The sequence below is a fragment of the Hoplias malabaricus genome, chromosome 7 (genome assembly GCF_029633855.1).
Source record: "Hoplias malabaricus isolate fHopMal1 chromosome 7, fHopMal1.hap1, whole genome shotgun sequence".
NCBI classification, from domain to species: Eukaryota; Metazoa; Chordata; class Actinopteri; order Characiformes; family Erythrinidae; genus Hoplias; species Hoplias malabaricus.
In genome coordinates, this window is record NC_089806.1 from 46,953,753 (window position 1) to 46,979,846 (window position 26,094).

The window sequence follows — 26,094 nt, forward strand, 5'->3', positions numbered from 1 at the left end:
ACATCTTTAACTAGTTTTAACACTTTCACACAAACACTGACGTGGTGGTGGGTCATTCTCAGCGCTGCAGTGACACTGACGTGGTGGTGGTGTGTTAGTGTGTGTTGTGCTGGTGTAGAGTGGGTCAGACACAGCAGTGCTGCTGGAGTTTTTAAACAGTGCGTATCACCTGAATTATACGTCTGTGGGGGTCCTGACCATCGAAGAGCAGAGAGACAGGGGTGGGGTCAGTGATGGAGATGAGGGACAGTGAGTACTAAGCTTTACTTTCATATACAGACTTATACCAGACATTATAAGGCAGTTATTATGTTTACCAACCCTTATAAAGTATTTATTAATCATTATAAATACAGGATTGATAGGAGGATTTGCCGCTATCCTTTGTTTTCTACAAATGACTGATGAGGTCCAGGCTCCTGCTGTGGGTTTGCCTCAGAGGCCTTTTTGTTTTATTAATCGTATAATGGGATTTAGAGTGGGGCTCTGGGAGGAAGTGGGCGGGGCTAGAGAACAGGGGGGCGTGTCCTGGCAGAGGGGAGAGAGAGTGAGAGTGAGAGTGACAGCGAGAGAGAGAGAATGAGAAAGAGACTACATGGTCTACAGTGAACACCATGGTCACCAAACTTGTCTGCTACCTGCAGCTGAGGTAAGACTACCTTTCTGTGTGTATGTGTGTGTGTGTGTGTGTGTGTGTGTGTGTGTGGGTTATAGATACATTCGTCTTCTTACTGACTGCTACTTTAAGCTGCACCCTCGGTGTCTGATCCTTATAGAGAAGCTCTTCTTTGCGAGGGGGATGCTCTGGAGTTGCACATGAGGCTAAGTTCACCAGTGCCTGAATGAACCAGTTTATGCTCCACAGAGGGGGTCACCCAAACGGGAGTCTCTGATACTTCCAGGCCACTAGGTGTCAGTGAAGGGTGTCCAAAGACTGAGAAAATAGAAGTTTATTATTAAAGCCCTCTTGGGCTCCGCTACGGTTACAGAGTGTAATTCTCTTTTACAAATCAAGGAGTAGTGGTTTCCTACCCTCTTCCTGAAGTTACATAGTGAAGTTTCTGCCGTGCCGAGCCTGGAGTAGCAACGACATAGGCTCTGTTCTTCCTCTTACAACTCACTTAAGCATCAGAATGATTTTGACGCTGTAATTTTAAGGTAAAATTAAAAAAAAGCGTTGCTTTAACAGTTTAAATCTGGCTCTTTAAAGAAATAAACAAAGCTGGATATTGCAACTCGAAACTAGCAAGCTAACAGACAAGCTAAACATCCGATCAGACTCCATAAGCCCTTCTCTGGGTGTGTTCTCCCAGCTCTGTGTTTTCCGCCAGGTAACAACACCTTGCCTAAGAGGAGATTCAGTTTCAGGCTATTCTTCATGCACCCGGTATGAGTTACACCCCGCTAGCAGCTAGCGCTCTCCCCTGACTCCTGCTCTGCTGTGTCCTCGCCTTTAGGCTGGAGTTGAGAAAGAGCTTAGCTTCTGGGTGTTTACGAATAACAACAATAGCTCAGATTAAGAGAGCTCAGCTGTGGGAGTCCGTGGATATTTGCCATAAAGGAGATGTTTCGGACGTTAGTGTGGATGCAGACCCCTGCTACGATGGTCAACGCTTTCCACCGCTGCTGTTTAACCGCAGGCCATGGGTGAGTCTCCCTCCAAATGGCTCCTATAAGCTCTTTTCTTAACGAGTAGAAGTGTGTTTTCTGAGTGATGGAGCTCCAGTCAGTGTCTTTGGGATGAGTGGGAGTGGTGTTTTTGCTTCGGAGCCTATCGTCTAAAGCCCTATCTGAGCAGGACTAAATTTCCTTGGGGTCCTGGGGCAATTCCCTCTATTATATGGGTCCTCAGTAATTTTAGTTCCGTCCGAATCCACTGTACCGCTGCCAGTATAACGGTAGAAACAGGTATATAACTTTACCTTTATATTAATATGATATAATATGAATACATAAATCAGGACCTCACTCATGAACATGTGACAATGCAATGTAATTTTATCACAAACTAGGGATGTAATATTTTTATTACAGACATCCCCTGAAAATGAGGGCCTAATATTTCACAAAACAGACAAAAGCAAATGCTTTTGTCTATGAGGACATCTGTGAAGAGTGTGGTGTGTTCTCCCTGTGTCTGTGTGGGTTTCCTCCAGGTGGTGACTGTCTGTGAGGAGTGTGGTGTGTTCTCTCTGTGTCTGCGTGGGTTTCCTCCGGGTGACTGTCTGTGAGGAGTGTGGTGTGTTCTCTCTGTGTCTGCGAGGGTTTCCTCCGGGTGACTGTCTGTGAGGAGTGTGGTGTGTTCTCTCTGTGTCTGCGTGGGTTTCCTCCGGGTGACTGTCTGTGAGGAGTGTGGTGTGTTCTCTCTGTGTCTGTCTGGGTTTCCTCCGGGTGACTGTCTGTGAGGAGTGTGGTGTGTTCTCCCTGTGTCTGCGTGGGTTTCCTCCGGGTGACTGTCTGTGAGGAGTGTGGTGTGTTCTCCCTGTGTCTGCGTGGGTTTCCTCCGGGTGACTGTCAGTGAGGAGTGTGGTGTGTTCTCCCTGTGTCTGCGTGGGTTTCCTCCGGGTGCTCCGGTTTCCTCCCACAGTCCAAAAACACACGTTGGTGGTGGATTGGCGACTCAAAAGTGTCCGTAGGTGTGAGTGTGTGAATGAATGTGATGTCACAATAAGGAAATTTGCATAGAACCACCCCTCACCTGCCAACCCCCACCAGATTAGTTGAAGATCCACCATTTTGATCTGATGGTTTTACAAGCACCAGGCATAAGATGCTGAGTGGGTGGGGTGTGGCCTGCAAAAGCTTATTTGCATAAAAGTGACACGGTTCATTCTGAAAGGGACTGAACCTGGCAAGAATGGAGCTGTTTCTTTTTTGTGAGAGCAACTTTATGCAAAGAACTTCATGTTTTGTAGCCCATAGACCTCTTCTCACTTTAAAAAGAGGTATATGTCCCCTTTAAAACACCTACCGTCTTGGATTAACACACCTCCAATGTAAATGAATAACTCCAGCTGGACACTGATGAAGAGTGTGAAGGTGGCTGTAACTTTGCAGGTGGTGTGTGTAGTGATTTGTTGTGTTGTTTGCCCTTTGCTTTCTGGCCTTTGTACTGATTGTGTCTGATCACATGATAACATCAAGAAAAGCAGTTCATTGGACACACGAACAGTTCCAACTGTAGCCACCAGGGGCGGTGCTGCACACCAGTCTTTTATAAAGTTACAGTAAAAACACAACGCAGAAGCTTCACACTTTAGTGTTTACTGTGTCCACTGTTGCGTTTGTTCCAACATCTGTTCTTATCCAAGACTTGCTTTCTGCCACTTCTTCTCTCCAGTGGAAGGAGGGATGGACAGACAGCTCTGTATGTGTTCAGGTCTGAAGAGATTGAGTCAAAGCCCCACAGCAGTGTTCTCCCCCTGTGTAAACAGCCCCTGTTCAGAACAGCTCTGGTTTTTAGCCGTTTTCACTCTGTTCTCTTTCTTCTCCGTTTTTACTCAGTGCTCTTATTTCTCCGCGCTCGTTGTGTCTGTTTCGCTGAGTTTAACCTCGTCTCTGCGCTCTCACATAAACACGGGTCCAGCGCTGTGATTGGACAGACTCAGACGAGGGGGCGGGGCCATTCTAAAGTCTCTGCACTTGACGTCAGAAGCGGAGCAGGATCAGAATGACTCGTTTTATCGACTGTGTTTCAGACTCAGGCAGCGCACAGAGAACTGACTAGAAGCTCTAGTTTCACAGTGTGTGGGTTGGTGGGCTCCAGATTCACATGTTAGTGTGGCGGAGCTCTGAGGGTTAGTCCACTGTTCTGAGAAACCATGGAAGCTCGGTGTTCCTCTTTTTGTATCTATATCTTTTGTATTTATTTCACTATGATACATAGTAAAATGACTGTAAGTGTGTGTGTGTTGATCTGTTGTTAAGCAGAGCAGTAATGCTAGACAGTGAGTGTCCTGTGGGTTTATTTGCGAATGGAACAGAAATCTCACACTAATTATAGACTGAGATGCTCGTGTGTGTGTGTGTGTGTGTGTGTGCTTAACGGAGAGAGAGAGAGAGAGAGAGAGAGAGAGAGAGAGAGAGAGAAGTATCCGCATGGTGGAGCTATATGCTGCCATTAAAAACAAGGGCCGCGCATGCGCAAATTCCATGGGTGTATTGCTAGTGATGGAGTGTGAATGTTTGATTCACTGAACCGATTCTCTTCATCTGTCCGTTTCGACTCATTTGCAGTTTCTCAGGACACCACCCACACACCATCAAACTACACTACACACACACACACACACACACACACACAAAGGGTATGTTCCATCGTAATTCTGATCCGGATGAAGCGCTTAGAGAAGATAATAATAATCTATCAAGTAGTTCCCGCGCATGAATTATATCCTGCTTAAAAAACTAGATCAAACTATCATTACCACTAAATACTTATCTCGTTCCCACGCCTTATTTACTTATTCACAATTACCCAGTAACACTTTTTACTGGAGGGTTTTCCGAAGGATTCGATTCAGCAGTTGTTTGCGAATCGGTTCGGGGAGTGATCCATTCAGGAGTCGCCTCCCGCTATCCCAAAGAGTGCGTGTGTGTGTATGTGTGTGTGTTTAGGCAGTAATGCTGACAGCAGCGAGTGTGTGAGAGCGTGTGACAGCGTGAGCGTGTGTGTTTTGTCTCGGGAAGCTCCAGTAATGCAGACCGCAGAATGAGTCGGCAGCAGGCCGCTCAGGGTGTGGTGCTGACCGGCTACACCAGCAACAGCGCCGCGCTCCCTCAACCCCATGGAGCTGCTCCGCTCAGGTCAGATATTTCTAGCCGGGAAAGGGGGCTCACTGCCGGTGAGAGATCTCGGAGAGACCGGGGTTGTAGCGCCCCCTTGCTGGGAATATGGTTTTCTGAGAACTATGCGGGAGAGTAGAAGTAGAAATGTAAAAGTACATTCTGTAATAAATCTAGAGTAGAAATATGAAACAGCTCGAATAGAAGCAGATTATTTAAGGACATAGTACAGCACATATGTGAAGGTGTGTTATATGAGTTCATAAGTTGCTTAAATATGTAAATACTAAAGTAAACCTATAGTTGCTGTCGTTAAAATACAAAATACAATGAATGCACTTGTCTCTCAATAATACTCCTTCAGTACTGAGCTGTAGTGGGCGGTAGCTACTTAAAGAAACACTGGGGTGTATTTTTACCTTAAAATTACAGCTTCAACGTCATTGTGATGCTCCACTGAGCTGTAAAATGGAAAATAGAGCCTCTGTCGTTTCTACTCAGGGTTTAGCACTGCAGAAACTGCACTGTGTAACTTTTAGGCGAGGGGTAGTAACAGCTCAAGTACATAGTACTTCTAGGCCATATGTTTATCCATGTAAAGCTGTGTCTAGAACAGCGTGTATACTTTAATACTCAAATAAAAATGATGTTACTTCAGTGAAAGTAGAAAGTACCTGTACCTACTCAGAGTACTTCAGTGAAAGTAGAAAGTACATGTACCTCCTCAGAGTACTTCAGTGAAAGTAGAAACTACATGTACCTACTCAGAGTACTTCAGTGAAAGTAGAAAGTACATGTACCTACTCAGAGTACTTCAGTGAAAGTAGAAAGTACATGTACCTACTCAGAGTACTTTAGTGAAAGTACCTGTACCTACTCAGAGTACCTCAGTGAAAGTAGAAAGTACATGTACCTACTCAGAGTACTTCAGTGAAAGTAGAAACTACATGTACCTACTCAGAGTACTTCAGTGAAAGTAGAAACTACATGTACCTACTCAGAGTACTTCAGTGAAAGTAGAAACTACATGTACCTACTCAGAGTACTTTAGTGAAAGTAGAAACTACATGTACCTACTCAGAGTACTTCAATGAAAGTAGAAAGTACATGTACCTAGTCAGAGTACCTCAGTGAAAGTAGAAAGTACATGTACCTAGTCAGAGTACCTCAGTGAAAGAAGAAAGTACATGTACCTACTCAGAGTACCTCAGTGAAAGTGTAAAGTACATGTACCTACTCAGAGTACCTCAGTGAAAGTAGAAAGTACATGTACCTCCTCAGAGTACCTCAGTGAAAGTAGAAAGTACATGTACCTACTCAGAGTACCTCAGTAAAAGTAGAAAGTACATGTACCTCCTCAGAGTACCTCAGTGAAAGTAGAAAGTACATGTACCTCCTCAGAGTACCTCAGTGAAAGTAGAAAGTACATGTACCTACTCAGAGTACTTCAGTAAAAGTAGAAAGTACATGTACCTACTCAGAGTACCTCAGTGAAAGTAGAAAGTACATGTACCTACTCAGAGTACCTCAGTGAAAGTAGAAAGTACATGTACCTACTCAGAGTACTTCAGTGAAAGTAGAAAGTACATGTACCTACTCAGAGTACTTCAGTGAAAGTAGAAAGTACATGTACCTACTCAGAGTACCTCAGTGAAAGTAGAAAGTACATGTACCTACTCAGAGTACTTCAGCGAAAGTAGAAAGTACATGTACCTTCTCAGAGTACTTCAGTGAAAGTAGAAAGTACATGTACCTACTCAGAGTACTTCAGTGACAGTAGAAAGTACCTGTACCTACTCAGAGTACCTCAGTGAAAGTAGGAAGTACATGTACCTACTCAGAGTACTTCAGTGAAAGTAGAAAGTACATGTACCTACTCAGAGTACTTCAGCGAAAGTAGAAAGTACATGTACCTACTCAGAGTACTTCAGTGAAAGTAGAATATACATGTACCTACTCAGAGTACTTCAGTGAAAGTAGAAAGTACATGTACCTACTCAGAGTACTTCAGTGAAAGTAGAAAGTACATGTACCTACTCAGAGTACCTCAGTGAAAGTAGAAAGTACATGTACCTACTCAGAGTACTTCAGTGAAAGTAGAAAGTACATGTACCTACTCAGAGTACTTCAGCGAAAGTAGAAAGTACATGTACCTTCTCAGAGTACTTCAGTGAAAGTAGAATATACATGTACCTACTCAGAGTACTTCAGTGAAAGTAGAATATACATCTACCTACTCAGAGTACTTCAGTGAAAGTAGAAAGTACATGTACCTACTCAGAGTACTTCAGTGAAAGTAGAAAGTACATGTACCTACTCAGAGTACTTCAGTACTCAGCAGTAGTGGAGAGTACCCAGCTGAACACATGGGCTTCTACTTAGATATTAGTGGGTATTTTAAATGTAGCACTGTGAGTGTGTTTAGCATAAATGCTAATACAGGTACTACTACAGTACATGAGGTACTAAGTTCCATATACATCTCCTGTTGGAACATGAACAACTCAGATACTGTAATATTCAAGTGAAAGCATTGTTACTTTATTAAAATTAGATAGTAAAAGTATATATAGGTACAGTATGTAAGTATATATAGGTACAGTATGTAAGTATATATAGGTACAGTATGTAAGTATGTATAGGTACAGTGTGTAAGTATATATAAGAACAGTATGTAAGTATATATAGGAACAGTATGTAAGTATATATAGGTTCAGTGTGTAAGTATATATAGGTACAGTATGTAAGTATATATAGGTTAAGTGTGTAAGTATATATAGGTTAAGTGTGTAAGTATATATAGGTACAGTATGTAAGTATATATAGGTACAGTATGTAAGTATATATAGGTTCAGTGTGTAAGTATATATAGGAACAGTGTGTAAGTATATATAGGTTCAGTGTGTAAGTATATATAGGTACAGTGTGTAAGTATATATAGGTACAGTGTGTAAGTATATATAGGTACAGTATGTAAGTATATATAGGAACAGTGTGTAAGTATATATAGGAACAGTATGTAAGTATATATAGGTTCAGTGTGTAAGTATATATAGGTTCAGTGTGTAAGTATATATAGGTACAGTATGTAAGTATATATAGGAACAGTATGTAAGTATATATAGGTACAGTGTGTAAGTATATATAGGAACAGTATGTAAGTATATATAGGTACAGTGTGTAAGTATATATAGGAACAGTATGTAAGTATATATAGGAACAGTGTGTAAGTATATATAGGAACAGTATGTAAGTATATATAGGTTCAGTGTGTAAGTATATATAGGTACAGTATGTAAGTATATATAGGTACAGTGTGTAAGTATATATAGGAACAGTGTGTAAGTATATATAGGTACAGTGTGTAAGTATATATAGGAACAGTATGTAAGTATATATAGGAACAGTATGTAAGTATATATAGGTATAGTATGTAAGGATATATAGGTACAGTGTGTGAGTATATATAGGAACAGTGTGTAAGTATATATATAGGTACAGTATGTAAGTATATATAGGAACAGTGTGTAAGTATATATAGGTACAGTGTGTAAGTATATATAGGTATAGTATGTGAGTATATATAGGTACAGTATGTGAGTATATATAGGAACAGTGTGTAAGTATATATAGGTATAGTATGTAAGTATATATAGGTACAGTGTGTAAGTATATATAGGTACAGTATGTAAGTATATATAGGTACAGTATGTAAGTGTATATATAGGTACAGTATGTAAGTATATATAGGAACAGTATGTAAGTATATATAGGTACAGTATGTAAGTATATATAGGTATAGTGTGTAAGTGTATATATAGGTACAGTATGTAAGTATATATAGGTTCAGTGTGTAAGTATATATAGGAACAGTGTGTAAGTATATATAGGTACAGTATGTAAGTATATATAGGTATAGTGTGTAAGTGTATATATAGGTACAGTATGTAAGTATATATAGGAACAGTGTGTAAGTATATATAGGTACAGTATGTAAGTATATATAGGTACAGTATGTAAGTATATATAGGAACAGTGTGTAAGTATATATAAGTACAGTATGTAAGTATATATAAGTACAGTATGTAAGTATATATAGGTACAGTATGTAAGTATATATAAGTACAGTATGTAAGTATATATAGGAACAGTGTGTAAGTATATATAGGTACAGTATGTAAGTATATATAGGAACAGTATGTAAGTATATATAGGAACAGTGTGTAAGTATATATATGTACAGTGTGTAAGTATATATAGGTACAGTATGTAAGTATATATAGGTACAGTATGTAAGTATATATAGGAACAGTGTGTAAGTATATATAGGTACAGTGTGTAAGTATATATAGGTAAAGTATGTAAGTATATATAGGTACAGTGTGTAAGTATATATAGGTACAGTATGTAAGTATATATAGGTACAGTATGTAAGTATATATAGGTACAGTGTGTAAGTATATATAGGTACAGTATGTAAGTATATATAGGAACAGTGTGTAAGTATATATAGGTACAGTGTGTAAGTATATATAGGTACAGTATGTAAGTATATATAGGAACAGTGTGTAAGTATATATAGGTACAGTGTGTAAGTATATATAGGTACAGTATGTAAGTATATATAGGAACAGTGTGTAAGTATATATAGGTACAGTGTGTAAGTATATATAGGTACAGTGTGTAAGTATATATAGGTACAGTATGTAAGTATATATAGGAACAGTGTGTAAGTATATATAGGAACAGTGTGTAAGTATATATAGGTACAGTATGTAAGTATATATAGGTACAGTGTGTAAGTATATATAGGAACAGTGTGTAAGTATATATAGGTACAGTGTGTAAGTATATATAGGTACAGTGTGTAAGTATATATAGGTACAGTGTGTAAGTATATATAGGTACAGTATGTAAGTATATATAGGTACAGTGTGTAAGTATATATAGGTACAGTATGTAAGTATATATAGGTACAGTGTGTAAGTATATATAGGTACAGTGTGTAAGTATATATAGGTACAGTGTGTAAGTATATATAGGAACAGTGTGTAAGTATATATAGGTACAGTATGTAAGTATATATAGGTACAGTATGTAAGTATATATAGGTACAGTGTGTAAGTATATATAGGAACAGTGTGTAAGTATATATAGGTACAGTGTGTAAGTATATATAGGTACAGTGTGTAAGTATATATAGGAACAGTGTGTAAGTGTATATAGGTACAGTATGTAAGTATATATAGGTACAGTGTGTAAGTATATATAGGTACAGTGTGTAAGTATATATAGGTACAGTATGTAAGTATATATAGGTACAGTGTGTAAGTATATATAGGAACAGTATGTAAGTATATATAGGTACAGTGTGTAAGTATATATAGGTACAGTGTGTAAGTATATATAGGTACAGTGTGTAAGTATATATAGGTACAGTATGTAAGTATATATAGGTACAGTATGTAAGTATATATAGGTACAGTGTGTATATTAGTACCTGTGTTGTGTTGAAGACTTGGCCTGTGGGGTTTTGACCGAAGCAGGTCAGACACGGTGTGAGTTTCATGATGAACAGACCCAAATGAAATGATCAGAAACCGGTTTTGATTAAAGTCAGGTTCTGTTACCCTCTGTTTAAGGTCTGGAGGGTGTTTTCTGTCTCCTAAAAATAGCCAGTCGGTAGATACGGGGTTTTGTTTCCACCGATGTCTGGACACAATGGAGGTTATTATTCTCTCTCAGGAGACGGAACTAAAGTGCAGACGCTCGGCGGGTTGAAATTGGATGCTGTTGTTGTTGTTGTTGTTTTGTTGTTGCTGTGTGTGTGTGTGTGTGTGTGTGTGTGTGTGTGCGCGCGCGCAGGTGTCCTCCTGCTCAAACAGCAGCTGCAGAAGGGACGCGAGAAGCAGACGTCACGCGGAGCTGCTTCAGACGCACACTGTAAAGAGACTCTGTGTGTGTGTGTGTGTGTGTGTGTGTATCGCATGCTGGGATGTGTCCCTCTAGTGTCCACTACTTCTGTATTCGTCCACTGTCTCAGGAGAGAGAGAGAGAGAGAGAGAGAGAGAGACAGTGAGAGAGAGAGAGAGAGACAGAGAGAGAGAGAGACAGTGAGAGAGAGAGAGAGAGACAGAGAGAGAGAGAGAGAGAGAGACAGAGAGAGAGACAGTGAGAGAGAGAGAGAGAGAGAGAGAGAGAGACAGTGAGAGAGAGAGAGAGACAGTGAGAGAGAGAGAGAGAGACAGAGAGAGAGAGAGACAGAGAGAGAGACAGTGAGAGAGAGAGAGAGAGACAGAGAGAGAGAGAGAGAGAGAGAGAGACAGAGAGAGACAGAGAGAGAGACAGTGAGAGAGAGAGAGAGAGAGAGAGAGACAGAGAGAGAGACAGTGAGAGAGAGAGAGAGAGAGAGAGACAGAGAGAGAGACAGTGAGAGAGAGAGAGAGAGAGAGAGAGAGAGAGAGAGAGAGAGAGAGAGAGATATGAAAAGTGCATATCTCAGATGAATGAGTTGTGACAGGGGAATTCCACCAAATTAGCAAAATTTCAGACTGCAGTTTATTTTCCGTGGTGCTGAGAGGACTGTGGTGTCTCCAGGGTGTGTTCCTATCTTGTGCCTAATGATTCTGGGAGGGCTCCGCACCCACCGCGACCCTGAACTGGATAAGGGTCACAGATAATGAACATTTATCACAATATCAAATGTTTCAATAACAGTGATACGATTTATTTATGATCAATATTTAAATGTACATCATGTACAGAAATAGTCACAGAATCGTCCAGCCCTATCCCCATGTGCTCTTTAGTAGAGGGTTTTGTGGTCTTCTATTAAACCCTGAGCACTCCAGTCTGAATACTCGAATATGTGCTTGTTTATGGTTCTTCAAAACGTGGTTGCACTATTGTTAGGGGCTGAAGAACCCTTGCCGGTGCTATACAGAACCCTCTTTGCTAAGGGTGTACAATGAGTAGAGCCACCACAGTCCATCTGCCCGTCTGACCGCTCTAGATCTCCCTCAGTGATGCGTGAGTGTGTGTTCTGTGTTTGTAGATGGGCGTGTGTTCCGTGTGTGCTGTTGTTTGCTGTCCCGAGCCGGGCGAGCATGGCTAACGCTACCTTTCCTCGGCTGTGTGCGCTTGGCCCGTTCTGTTGCTGTATAGCACCGATACTCCCTCCGCATTCTTCTGAGGACACATCCCCCGCGCGACCAGACTCAGTGCAGTTTAACTGTGAACAGAGTTTAACATCTGTACTTTCAGCACCTGTTCCTTTAAATGATAATGAGCCGCTCGCTGTTCACCCCGACCCCGAGCGCACAGCAGTGAGGAGCGAGGAGCAGAAGCTCTGGTTTTTAGCCGTTTTCACTCTGTTCTCTTTCTTCTCCGTTTTTACTCAGTGCTCTTATTTCTCCTCGCTCGTTGTGTCTGTTTTGCTGAGTTTAACCTCGTCTTTGCGCTCTCACATAAACGCGGGTCCAGCGCTGTGATTGGACAGACTCAGACGAGGGGGCGGGGCCAATCTAAAGTCTCTGCACTTGACGTCAGAAGCGGAGCAGGATCAGAACGACTCGTTTTATCCTGTGTTTCAGACTAAGACAGCAGACAGAAACCTGACTGGGGGTCTTGTTTCACAGTGTGTGGGTTGGTGGCCTCCAGATCCACACATTAATGTGAACATGCACTGAATGAGGGATTTCTTCATCGTATGTTCTCTTTCTATTTCTTTACTATTGTTCTGGAGAGTGTGGAACGGGAGAACCAGGGAAAAACTTGACTTGAGTGTATTATTGACTAAGCCCAGCTGTCAGGAGTATGTACAATAGGGGACAAATACACACACACACACACTGGATGTAAACATATGGAGAGAATCAACAGACGTTATCGTTATTCAGGGTTTTATCAGTTTTCCATTGACACAGGCCTTTAGCTCCTTGGCGGCTCTATTGCACTGTTATAAACACCCACCTACAGCAGGGTGATATGGGGATAACTAACATACAGCTCAGCAGCTCGTTTTACACTTCAGCAGCATTCAGGTCAGAGTGTAACCTGCTTTATAACCAGGGTATAGAAGGAGAAGACCTTGTACCTTCCCGTTCGGTTGGGCTTGTTTATTGATACTTCTCAATAGTAATGCTAGTGCTGCTGTATTATTATGCTGCTGTGCTGCTTTTATTTGGGAATTATGTCTGACTCGTTGGCCACTGACACTGATCTAGGGATTGTGGAGAAAGAGCAGATACTAATCTTCCAACCCACCAATGTTTGTGTTTGTAAACAGAAGAGGAGAGATTTATTTATGATTTGAATTTGATGGAAATTCTGAGCGGCATGGTGGTGGTACTGGGGTGGGGGGGGGGGTCTCTGACACAGAGCCGCAGGGTCTTGGGGTCTGGGTGGGATCCACTCTTCGGGTCACGGTCTGTGAGGAGTGTGGTGTGTTCTTTCTGTGTCTGTGTGGGTTTCCTCCGGGTGACTGTCTGTGAGGAGTGTGGTGTGTTCTCTCTGTGTCTGCGTGGGTTTCCTCCGGGTGACTGTCTGTGAGGAGTGTGGTGTGTTCTCCCTGTGTCTGCGTGGGTTTCCTCCGGGTGACTGTCTGTGAGGAGTGTGGTGTGTTCTCCCTGTGTCTGTGTGGGTTGCCTCCGGGTGACTGTCTGTGAGGAGTGTGATGTGTTCTCTCTGTGTCTGAATGGGTTTCTTCCGGCTCACGGTCTGTGAGGAGTGTGGTGTGTTCTCCCGGTGACACATGCTTCCAATCTGTGTCTCATCTGAGTGTCTATGAAAGTAATATTCATTAACGAAGCAATGGACCAAAGGGAAGAGAAAACTGACATGTTCCCATCACTCTGGACCATTTCTATTGGCCCATTCATGAATCCCTGAAGGTAAAAAAAACTGTTGGTGTCTACAAAAATAATAAGGATAAGCAGAAACACCCGATCTAAACCACGCCAGCTGTTTAATTGCAGGTGATTGTGGGTTAAACGGTGGCCTTTAGAGCCCAGGTGAGGCCGATTAGCTCTCAATTGTTTGGCTCCTGGAGGAATGGAAAAAGCAGAGAGGTGAGGGGGGGTCTGTCTTGTGTAATCACCCTGTGCGTGCCCAAACATGTCCCCTTTCATATCTGTCCCTAGAAAACGTGGTAGAACTGGTGTGTCGTCTTTCTTTCCTCGGATGGATGAGCAGATAGATGATCTTAACTTGGGACATTCTTCTTTTGCCTTTTTCTTTTTTAAAATTCCATAACGTCTTGTTCCTTAGAAACCTCAGCAAAAGCCACATAATCCAAGCTTTTTTGGAGCTAGCAGACTCCCATGTGTTCCAGCTACGGTGGCCTAATGCCCAGACACTTGAGCACTAGCACAGTCCAAAGGTTCATGGTCATTTTAGCCCCAGACGCTCCGTCCTTCAGTAACTAGTGGAGCCACGCAGCAATGTACACTCGCACGTACAGGCCCATCTCTCTAAAACTAGCTCTGAAATAATCACTGGTAATTTTAGAACCAGCACAGTCCTGCGTTCCTCTTTTTTATACTTTTTTAGACTGTTTTTATACTCTACTTAATGTGGTAAACACTTACTTCTGGTTTAAACTATTTTTTTAGTATTTGTGAATCATTCCTGTAAACAAATTCAGTGTGATTTAATGAAATACTGTAAATTAAACTGAAAAATCAGGATGTGACTTGGCTCATACACATAAACCTTAGAAATGCTGACACGTAATACATAACAACAGCTGCAGCTTCTTAAAAGAACTGCCTGTTCCACATTAAATGGTGTAGTAAGCACATATTGGTGCTTGAGCTTTTTAACAGAACTGTCTGTTCCACCTTAAATGGTGTAGTAGGCACATATTGGTGCTTGAGCTTTTTAACAGAACTGTCTGTTCCACCTTAAATGGTGTAGTAGGCACATATTGGTGCTTGAGCTTTTTAACAGAACTGTCTGTTCCACCTTAAATGGTGTAGTAGGCACATATTGGTGCTTGAGCTTCTTAACAGAACTGTCTGTTCCACATTAAATGGTGTAGTAAGCACATATTGGTGCTTGAGCTTCTTAACAGAACTGTCTGTTCCACATTAAATGGTGTAGTAAGCACATATTGGTGCTTGAGCTTTTTAACAGAACTGTCTGTTCCACCTTAAATGGTGTAGTAGGCACATATTGGTGCTTGAGCTTTTTAACAGAACTGTCTGTTCCACCTTAAATGGTGTAGTAGGCACATATATTGGTGTTGAGCTTTTTAACAGAACTGCCTGTTCCACCTTAAATGGTGTAGTAGGCACATATTGGTGCTTGAGCTTTTTAACAGAACTGTCTGTTCCACCTTAAATGGTGTAGTAGGCACATATTGGTGTTGAGCTTCTTAACAGAACTGTCTGTTCCACATTAAATGGTGTAGTAAGCACATATTGGTGTCTGAGCTTTTTAACAGAACTGTCTGTTCCACCTTAAATGGTGTAGTAGGCACATATTGGTGCTTGAGCTTTTTAACAGAACTGTCTGTTCCACCTTAAATGGTGTAGTAGGCACATATTGGTGTTGAGCTTTTTAACAGAACTGTCTGTTCCACCTTAAATGGTGTAGTAGGCACATATTGGTGCTTGAGCTTTTTAACAGAACTGTCTGTTCCACCTTAAATGGTGTAGTAGGCACATATATTGGTGTTGAGCTTTTTAACAGAACTGCCTGTTCCACCTTAAATGGTGTAGTAGGCACATATATTGGTGTTGAGCTTTTTAACAGAACTGCCTGTTCCACCTTAAATGGTGTAGTAGGCACATATTGGTGCTTGAGCTTTTTAACAGAACTGTCTGTTCCACCTTAAATGGTGTAGTAGGCACATATTGGTGTTGAGCTTTTTAACAGAACTGTCTGTTCCACCTTAAATGGTGTAGTAGGCACATATTGGTGCTTGAGCTTTTTAACAGAACTGTCTGTTCCACCTTAAATGGTGTAGTAGGCACATATTGGTGTTGAGCTTCTTAACAGAACTGTCTGTTCCACCTCAAATGGTGTAGTAGGCACATATTGGTGCTTGAGCTTTTTAACAGAACTGTCTGTTCCACATTAAATGGTGTAGTAAGCACATATTGGTGCTTGAGCTTTTTAACAGAACTGTCTGTTCCACCTTAAATGGTGTAGTAGGCACATATTGGTGTTGAGCTTCTTAACAGAACTGTCTGTTCCACCTCAAATGGTGTAGTAGGCACATATTGGTGCTTGAGCTTTTTAACAGAACTGTCTGTTCCACCTCAAATGGTGTAGTAGGCACATATTGGTGTTGAGCTTCTTAACAGAACTGTCTGTTCCACCTCAAATGGTGTAGTAGGCACATATTGGTGCTTGAGCTTTTTAACAGAACTGTCTGTTCCACATTAAATGGTGTAGTAAGCACATATTGGTGCTTGAGCTTTTTAACAGAACTGTCTGTTCCACCTTAAATGGTGTAGTAGGCACATATTGGTGTTGAGCTTCTTAACAGAACTGTCTGTTCCACCTCAAATGGTGTAGTAGGCACATATTGGTGCTTGAGCTTTTTAACAGAACTGTCTGTTCCACCTTAAATGGTGTAGTAGGCACATATTGGTGTTGAGCTTTTTAACAGAACTGCCTGTTCCAACTTAAATGGTGTAGTAGGCACATATTGGTGCTTGAGCTTTTTAACAGAACTGTCTGTTCCACCTTAAATGGTGTAGTAGGCACATATTGGTGTTGAGCTTCTTAACAGAACTGTCTGTTCCACATTAAATGGTGTAGTAAGCACATATTGGTGCTTGAGCTTTTTAACAGAACTGTCTGTTCCACCTTAAATGGTGTAGTAGGCACATATTGGTGTTGAGCTTCTTAACAGAACTGTCTGTTCCACATTAAATGGTGTAGTAAGCACATATTGGTGCTTGAGCTTTTTAACAGAACTGTCTGTTCCACCTTAAATGGTGTAGTAGGCACATATATTGGTGTTGAGCTTTTTAACAGAACTGCCTGTTCCACCTTAAATGGTGTAGTAGGCACATATTGGTGCTTGAGCTTTTTAACAGAACTGTCTGTTCCACCTTAAATGGTGTAGTAGGCACATATTGGTGCTTGAGCTTTTTAACAGAACTGTCTGTTCCACCTTAAATGATGTAGTAGGCACATATTGGTGCTTGAGCTTTTTAACAGAACTGTCTGTTCCACCTTAAATGGTGTAGTAGGCACATATTGGTGCTTGAGCTTTTTAACAGAACTGTCTGTTCCACCTTAAATGGTGTAGTAGGCACATATATTGGTGTTGAGCTTTTTAACAGAACTGCCTGTTCCACCTTAAATGGTGTAGTAGGCACATATATTGGTGTTGAGCTTTTTAACAGAACTGTCTGTTCCACCTTAAATGGTGTAGTAAGCACATATTGGTGCTTGAGCTTTTTAACAGAACTGTCTGTTCCACCTTAAATGGTGTAGTAGGCACATATTGGTGCTTGAGCTTTTTAACAGAACTGTCTGTTCCACCTTAAATGGTGTAGTAGGCACATATTGGTGCTTGAGCTTTTTAACAGAACTGTCTGTTCCACCTTAAATGGTGTAGTAGGCACATATATTGGTGTTGAGCTTTTTAACAGAACTGCCTGTTCCACCTTAAATGGTGTAGTAGGCACATATTGGTGCTTGAGCTTTTTAACAGAACTGCCTGTTCCACCTTAAATGGTGTAGTAGGCACATATTGGTGCTTGAGCTTTTTAACAGAACTGTCTGTTCCACCTTAAATGATGTAGTAGGCACATATTGGTGCTTGAGCTTTTTAACAGAACTGTCTGTTCCACCTTAAATGGTGTAGTAGGCACATATTGGTGCTTGAGCTTTTTAACAGAACTGTCTGTTCCACCTTAAATGGTGTAGTAGGCACATATTGGTGCTTGAGCTTTTTAACAGAACTGTCTGTTCCACCTTAAATGGTGTAGTAGGCACATATATTGGTGTTGAGCTTTTTAACAGAACTGTCTGTTCCACCTTAAATGGTGTAGTAAGCACATATTGGTGCTTGAGCTTTTTAACAGAACTGTCTGTTCCACCTTAAATGGTGTAGTAGGCACATATTGGTGCTTGAGCTTTTTAACAGAACTGTCTGTTCCACCTTAAATGGTGTAGTAGGCACATATTGGTGCTTGAGCTTTTTAACAGAACTGCCTGTTCCACCTTAAATGGTGTAGTAGGCACATATATTGGTGTTGAGCTTTTTAACAGAACTGTCTGTTCCACCTTAAATGGTGTAGTAAGCACATATTGGTGCTTGAGCTTTTTAACAGAACTGTCTGTTCCACCTTAAATGGTGTAGTAGGCACATATTGGTGCTTGAGCTTTTTAACAGAACTGTCTGTTCCACCTTAAATGGTGTAGTAGGCACATATTGGTGCTTGAGCTTTTTAACAGAACTGTCTGTTCCACCTTAAATGGTGTAGTAGGCACATATTGGTGTTGAGCTTTTTAACAGAACTGTCTGTTCCACCTTAAATGGTGTAGTAGGCACATATTGGTGCTTGAGCTTTTTAACAGAACTGTCTGTTCCACCTTAAATGGTGTAGTAGGCACATATTGGTGTTGAGCTTTTTAACAGAACTGTCTGTTCCACCTTAAATGGTGTAGTAGGCACATATTGGTGCTTGAGCTTTTTAACAGAACTGTCTGTTCCACCTTAAATGGTGTAGTAGGCACATATTGGTGCTTGAGCTTTTTAACAGAACTGTCTGTTCCACATTAAATGGTGTAGTAAGCACATATTGGTGCTTGAGCTTTTTAACAGAACTGTCTGTTCCACATTAAATGGTGTAGTAGGCTCATATTGGTGCTTGAGCTTTTTAACAGAACTGTCTGTTCCAACTTAAATGGTGTAGTAGGCACATATTGGTGCTTGAGCTTTTTAACAGAACTGTCTGTTCCACCTTAAATGGTGTAGTAGGCACATATTGGTGTTGAGCTTCTTAACAGAACTGTCTGTTCCACATTAAATGGTGTAGTAAGCACATATTGGTGCTTGAGCTTTTTAACAGAACTGTCTGTTCCACCTTAAATGGTGTAGTAGGCACATATTGGTGTTGAGCTTCTTAACAGAACTGTCTGTTCCACATTAAATGGTGTAGTAGGCACATATTGGTGCTTGAGCTTCTTAACAGAACTGTCTGTTCCACATTAAATGGTGTAGTAAGCACATATTGGTGCTTGAGCTTTTTAACAGAACTGTCTGTTCCACCTTAAATGGTGTAGTAGGCACATATTGGTGTTGAGCTTCTTAACAGAACTGTCTGTTCCACATTAAATGGTGTAGTAAGCACATATTGGTGCTTGAGCTTTTTAACAGAACTGTCTGTTCCACCTTAAATGGTGTAGTAGGCACATATTGGTGCTTGAGCTTTTTAACAGAACTGTCTGTTCCACCTTAAATGGTGTAGTAGGCACATATATTGGTGTTGAGCTTTTTAACAGAACTGCCTGTTCCACCTTAAATGGTGTAGTAGGCACATATTGGTGCTTGAGCTTTTTAACAGAACTGTCTGTTCCACCTTAAATGGTGTAGTAGGCACATATTGGTGTTGAGCTTCTTAACAGAACTGTCTGTTCCACATTAAATGGTGTAGTAAGCACATATTGGTGTTGAGCTTCTTAACAGAACTGTCTGTTCCACCTTAAATGGTGTAGTAGGCACATATTGGTGCTTGAGCTTTTTAACAGAACTGTCTGTTCCACCTTAAATGGTGTAGTAGGCACATATTGGTGTTGAGCTTTTTAACAGAACTGTCTGTTCCACCTTAAATGGTGTAGTAGGCACATATTGGTGCTTGAGCTTTTTAACAGAACTGTCTGTTCCACCTTAAATGGTGTAGTAGGCACATATTGGTGCTTGAGCTTTTTAACAGAACTGTCTGTTCCACCTTAAATGGTGTAGTAGGCACATATTGGTGCTTGAGCTTTTTAACAGAACTGTCTGTTCCACCTTAAATGGTGTAGTAGGCACATATTGGTGTTGAGCTTTTTAACAGAACTGTCTGTTCCACCTTAAATGGTGTAGTAGGCACATATTGGTGCTTGAGCTTTTTAACAGAACTGTCTGTTCCACCTTAAATGGTGTAGTAGGCACATATTGGTGTTGAGCTTCTTAACAGAACTGTCTGTTCCACCTCAAATGGTGTAGTAGGCACATATTGGTGCTTGAGCTTTTTAACAGAACTGTCTGTTCCACATTAAATGGTGTAGTAAGCACATATTGGTGCTTGAGCTTTTTAACAGAACTGTCTGTTCCACCTTAAATGGTGTAGTAGGCACATATTGGTGTTGAGCTTCTTAACAGAACTGTCTGTTCCACCTCAAATGGTGTAGTAGGCACATATTGGTGCTTGAGCTTTTTAACAGAACTGTCTGTTCCACCTTAAATGGTGTAGTAGGCACATATTGGTGTTGAGCTTTTTAACAGAACTGTCTGTTCCACCTTAAATGGTGTAGTAGGCACATATTGGTGTTGAGCTTTTTAACAGAACTGTCTGTCCCACCTTAAATGGTGTAGTAGGCACATATTGGTGCTTGAGCTTTTTAACAGAACTGCCTGTTCCAACTTAAATGGTGTAGTAGGCACATATTGGTGCTTGAGCTTTTTAACAGAACTGTCTGTTCCACATTAAATGGTGTAGTAAGCACATATTGGTGCTTGAGCTTTTTAACAGAACTGTCTGTTCCACCTTAAATGGTGTAGTAAGCACATATTGGTGCTTGAGCTTCTTAACAGAACTGTCTGTTCCACCTCAAATGGTGTAGTAGGCACATATTGGTGCTTGAGCTTTTTAACAGAACTGTCTGTTCCACATTAAATGGTGTAGTAAGCACATATTGGTGCTTGAGCTTTTTAACAGAACTGTCTGTTCCACCTTAAATGGTGTAGTAGGCACATATTGGTGTTGAGCTTCTTAACAGAACTGTCTGTTCCACATTAAATGGTGTAGTAAGCACATATTGGTGCTTGAGCTTTTTAACAGAACTGTCTGTTCCACCTTAAATGGTGTAGTAGGCACATATTGGTGTTGAGCTTCTTAACAGAACTGTCTGTTCCACATTAAATGGTGTAGTAGGCACATATTGGTGTTGAGCTTTTTAACAGAACTGTCTGTTCCACCTTAAATGGTGTAGTAGGCACATATTGGTGCTTGAGCTTTTTAACAGAACTGTCTGTTCCACCTTAAATGGTGTAGTAGGCACATATATTGGTGTTGAGCTTTTTAACAGAACTGCCTGTTCCACCTTAAATGGTGTAGTAGGCACATATTGGTGTTGAGCTTCTTAACAGAACTGTCTGTTCCACATTAAATGGTGTAGTAAGCACATATTGGTGCTTGAGCTTTTTAACAGAACTGTCTGTTCCACCTTAAATGGTGTAGTAGGCACATATTGGTGCTTGAGCTTTTTAACAGAACTGTCTGTTCCACCTTAAATGGTGTAGTAGGCACATATTGGTGTTGAGCTTCTTAACAGAACTGTCTGTTCCACATTAAATGGTGTAGTAAGCACATATTGGTGCTTGAGCTTTTTAACAGAACTGTCTGTTCCACCTTAAATGGTGTAGTAGGCACATATTGGTGCTTGAGCTTTTTAACAGAACTGTCTGTTCCACCTTAAATGGTGTAGTAGGCACATATTGGTGTTGAGCTTTTTAACAGAACTGTCTGTTCCACCTTAAATGGTGTAGTAGGCACATATTGGTGCTTGAGCTTTTTAACAGAACTGTCTGTTCCACCTTAAATGGTGTAGTAGGCACATATTGGTGCTTGAGCTTTTTAACAGAACTGTCTGTTCCACCTTAAATGGTGTAGTAGGCACATATTGGTGCTTGAGCTTTTTAACAGAACTGTCTGTTCCACCTTAAATGGTGTAGTAGGCACATATATTGGTGTTGAGCTTTTTAACAGAACTGCCTGTTCCACCTTAAATGGTGTAGTAGGCACATATTGGTGCTTGAGCTTTTTAACAGAACTGTCTGTTCCACCTTAAATGGTGTAGTAGGCACATATTGGTGTTGAGCTTCTTAACAGAACTGTCTGTTCCACATTAAATGGTGTAGTAAGCACATATTGGTGCTTGAGCTTTTTAACAGAACTGTCTGTTCCACCTTAAATGGTGTAGTAGGCACATATTGGTGCTTGAGCTTTTTAACAGAACTGTCTGTTCCACCTTAAATGGTGTAGTAGGCACATATTGGTGTTGAGCTTTTTAATAGAACTGTCTGTTCCACCTTAAATGGTGTAGTAGGCACATATTGGTGCTTGAGCTTTTTAACAGAACTGTCTGTTCCACCTTAAATGGTGTAGTAGGCACATATTGGTGCTTGAGCTTTTTAACAGAACTGTCTGTTCCACCTTAAATGGTGTAGTAGGCACATATTGGTGTTGAGCTTTTTAACAGAACTGTCTGTCCCACCTTAAATGGTGTAGTAGGCACATATTGGTGTTGAGCTTTTTAACAGAACTGTCTGTTCCACCTTAAACGCTGTAGTAGGCACATATTGGTGTTGAGCTTCTTAACAGAACTGTCTGTTCCACCTCAAATGGTCTAGTAGGCACATATTGGTGTTGAGCTTCTTAACAGAACTGTCTGTTCCACCTTAAATGGTGTAGTAGGCACATATTGGTGCTTGAGCTTTTTAACAGAACTGTCTGTTCCACCTTAAATGGTGTAGTAGGCACATATTGGTGTTGAGCTTCTTAACAGAACTGTCTGTTCCACCTCAAATGGTGTAGTAGGCACATATTGGTGTTGAGCTTCTTAACAGAACTGTCTGTTCCACCTTAAATGGTGTAGTAGGCACATATTGGTGTTGAGCTTCTTAACAGAACTGTCTGTTCCACCTCAAATGGTGTAGTAGGCACATATTGGTGCTTGAGCTTTTTAACAGAACTGTCTGTTCCACCTTAAATGGTGTAGTAGGCACATATTGGTGCTTGAGCTTTTTAACAGAACTGTCTGTTCCACCTTAAATGGTGTAGTAGGCACATATTGGTGCTTGAGCTTTTTAACAGAACTGTCTGTTCCACCTTAAATGGTGTAGTAGGCACATATTGGTGCTTGAGCTTTTTAACAGAACTGTCTGTTCCACCTTAAATGGTGTAGTAGGCACATATTGGTGTTGAGCTTCTTAACAGAACTGTCTGTTCCACCTTAAATGGTGTAGTAGGCACATATTGGTGCTTGAGCTTTTTAACAGAACTGTCTGTTCCACCTTAAATGGTGTAGTAGGCACATATTGGTGCTTGAGCTTTTTAACAGAACTGTCTGTTCCACCTTAAATGGTGTAGTAGGCACATATTGGTGTTGAGCTTCTTAACAGAACTGTCTGTTCCACCTTAAATGGTGTAGAAGTTACACTCAGGTCCCTTAGCTTCATGTTCATTCGGTTCAATGCTTAATCCTCATTAAGGATGTGGTGTGACTGAAGCACCCGGAGGAAACCCTCTCAGACACAGGGAGGACACACCACACTTTTCACAGACAATGACCTGAGGAAAGGATCCCACCTAGGACCCTGAGCCCCTGGGGAACCCACCTGCAGCGCCCCCCGTGCCTCCATTAGTCACCATTCATAGCTATTTAATCCTTGGTGTTTTCAGAACCTTGGTGAATCCCAGTTAAAAACCAGAGCTTCTGCTCCTCGCTCCTCACTGCTGTGTGCTCGGGGTCGGGGTGAACAGCGAGCGGCTCATTATCATTTAAAGGAACAGGTGCTGAAAGCGGGCGTTCTGAACAGGGGCTGTTTACACAGGGGGAGAACACTGCTGTGGGGCTCGTGGGGTTTGGACCAAAGCGGGTCACAGACCGTTCATTAAGAAATAGAACTGTGTTCCACTGTGGAGACGAGGGAGATGTGTCCCTTTGGCCATGAATAGGTGTCTTATTTAGGCCATGTCAATAATTATAATATTGACTTACGTATAAATATACAGACATCCCCTCAGTAGTTAATGCTGACCTCAGTGTGGTCCGCTCTCTTTACTGTGTGTTTGTTCACAGAAGAATAAACGTCTCTGGTATTTAGACAGACAGACAGACAGACAGACAGATAGACAGACAGACGGATAGACAGACAGACGGATAGATAGACAGACAGACAGACAGACAGATGGATAGATAAACTGTGTTTTTATTTATTTATATATTTGTATTTAAACATTCCTGTTCCAATGTCTGAATATATTTAATGTTTGTTGTATTATTACGCACTTGATCTCTATTGAAATAAACATACTCTGTAATGAAGAATATTTAATATTATTAAATGGGGCCAGAATGTCTGACTTTGGTGAGGTTTTGAACGATGGAACTGTGTAAACTAAACGTAATGCCGCATTAGACTGTGACTGCTCGAGTTCTCGGAGAAGGTTGAAGTTCTGGCTTTGGGACGCCCTGCTGTGTAAATTCCTCATGTACAGAATTTCGTTGCTTCAGCAACAGCTGGGTTCTGTTTCCAAACCTTTGTAGACATTTTTTTTAATGAGTGTGTATAGCTACTTTAAGGTTGCAGACTCTGATTGTATAATCTCTGTAGAAAAGCAACACAGTGAAATGGGAAAACTCTGGATCATCTTAAGGCCTATAACCGCCATGGCCACATTCCCAAAGCTGTGGAGCTGTTCTCTGGAGAGATGGAACTCCATCTAGTGCCGGGCGATGAGAGCACAAATCAATATCACGATTCACTGATTATTTTACTATCATTTACCAGCATCTAGCTTCCTAGGGTAGAGACAGTAGGGAGACGGTACAGCCCTAATGTAGCCATGCTGTTCTAGAACTAGGACTAGAACATAGTCCTGGTGTCTGGTCACTGTGTAACTAAGAGAGTGGGACTGAATGGTTCACCGTGTAACTCATTCTCTGTAGAACGTCTATGAAACAATGCCACAGCACGGCTAACAGAAAATAGAGTATGTTTCCCTAATAGAAAAGGGGTTTAGCGGTTCTAGAGCTAGCAAAGTCCACTTCTCTCTGATATTTTAGAGCCAGCAAAGTGTAATCGACTTGCTATAAAACTAGTGGCTGCCTAAGTCCGATGTAAAGGAAACCAGTAAAATGAAGAATTAACCAGAATGTTATACTTCTTCATTTGAATTGTTTACATTAGAGAACATTATAGTTTCTTTTAAATGTCGCCAGGACACTATTATGGCTCTAGAAATAGTTACACAGCAAAAAGACCATTCCTGACCATACCAACAGATATTTTTCAGCTGTGAACTTATTGTAAAAAAATGACTAAAAATGTGGCAGTACTTTGAATTTGTATTGAACTCTATTGGATTGAAATCTCTACACCTTTAACTGCTGTGGGGGATTAGCACATACATTAGCAAGGCTAATTTTAGAATGAGAAAATGGGTTTGAGGGTTCTGTATTATTTTTATGTAATAGAAATCTCTCTCTCTCTCTCTCTCTCTCTCTCCTTCTTCTCTTTTTAAGTGCTCTCTGACCTTTACCATGTTTACAGCAAAGGAAATAGCACTCTCTTCCACCTCCTGCAGTGCTCACATTTCTCCTTCAAATAGAGATTAATAGCAAATATCAGCTTCAAACGTCATTATTAATCAAATATCAACTTCAGATTTAAATTCTAAGCAACAACCAGCTTCAAATGTTGATTAGAATCAAATATCAGTTGTTATTTTAAGTCATTTGCAGCTCTTGCTAAAATGCTAGCTCCTGTGACAGTAAATAGAGGGCTGTTGTTAGCATCTGTGTGTGTAAAGGAAAGTGAGGCTGTATAAAAACTACACACACACACACACACACACACTCTCTCTCTCTCTGTCTTCCCTGTGTGTACAGACCTGTTTTAAGCTTTCTTTATTTGACCATTTACCAAAAGTAAATGTCTTAATCATGCACCTTTAGCCAAAGTCAAACCAAGGGATGTGTACAAACACAGGGAGGTTTAGCGGTAGCTACTGTGGAGTTAGCATGTGGCTAAACTAGCCCTGGTTATAAACTGTAAACCTTTTAAAGCAGAGGAATTATTTTAGGGATTTTAGGGATTTTCACCACGTGGTCACGTCTGCATCTAACATAATTACCCATGTTAGAATCGCAAGTGTAGCATTTGAAGTATATTGTTTTTTTGGTAAGGTGTTTAAATGGAAAGTTAACTTTTGTTTACATTTGTTTCAGCTGATAAAGTATTTCAGCTGGAGTTAAATCAGGGAGGCATGTTTATTTGTAGATAAATTTTATTATCTGTATTGTGAATCTTTTAAAATTGTATTTAATTAGGTTGAGATCATGAGACACTAGTAG

The 26,094-nt window shown here is 40.9% G+C and overlaps 1 protein-coding gene across 1 annotated transcript in view; it reads left to right on the plus strand.

The window, feature by feature from the left end:
- The first annotated feature begins 4,595 nt into the window (after window positions 1–4,595).
- Window positions 4,596–26,094, plus strand: part of arhgap18 (Rho GTPase activating protein 18) — a 38,778-nt gene continuing 17,279 nt past the window's right edge. Inside the window, exon 1 of the mRNA XM_066676853.1 lies at window positions 4,596–4,806. Coding sequence (XP_066532950.1) covers window positions 4,712–4,806 — 95 coding nt within the window. The 5' untranslated portion in view covers window positions 4,596–4,711. The remainder of the gene's footprint in view (window positions 4,807–26,094) is intronic.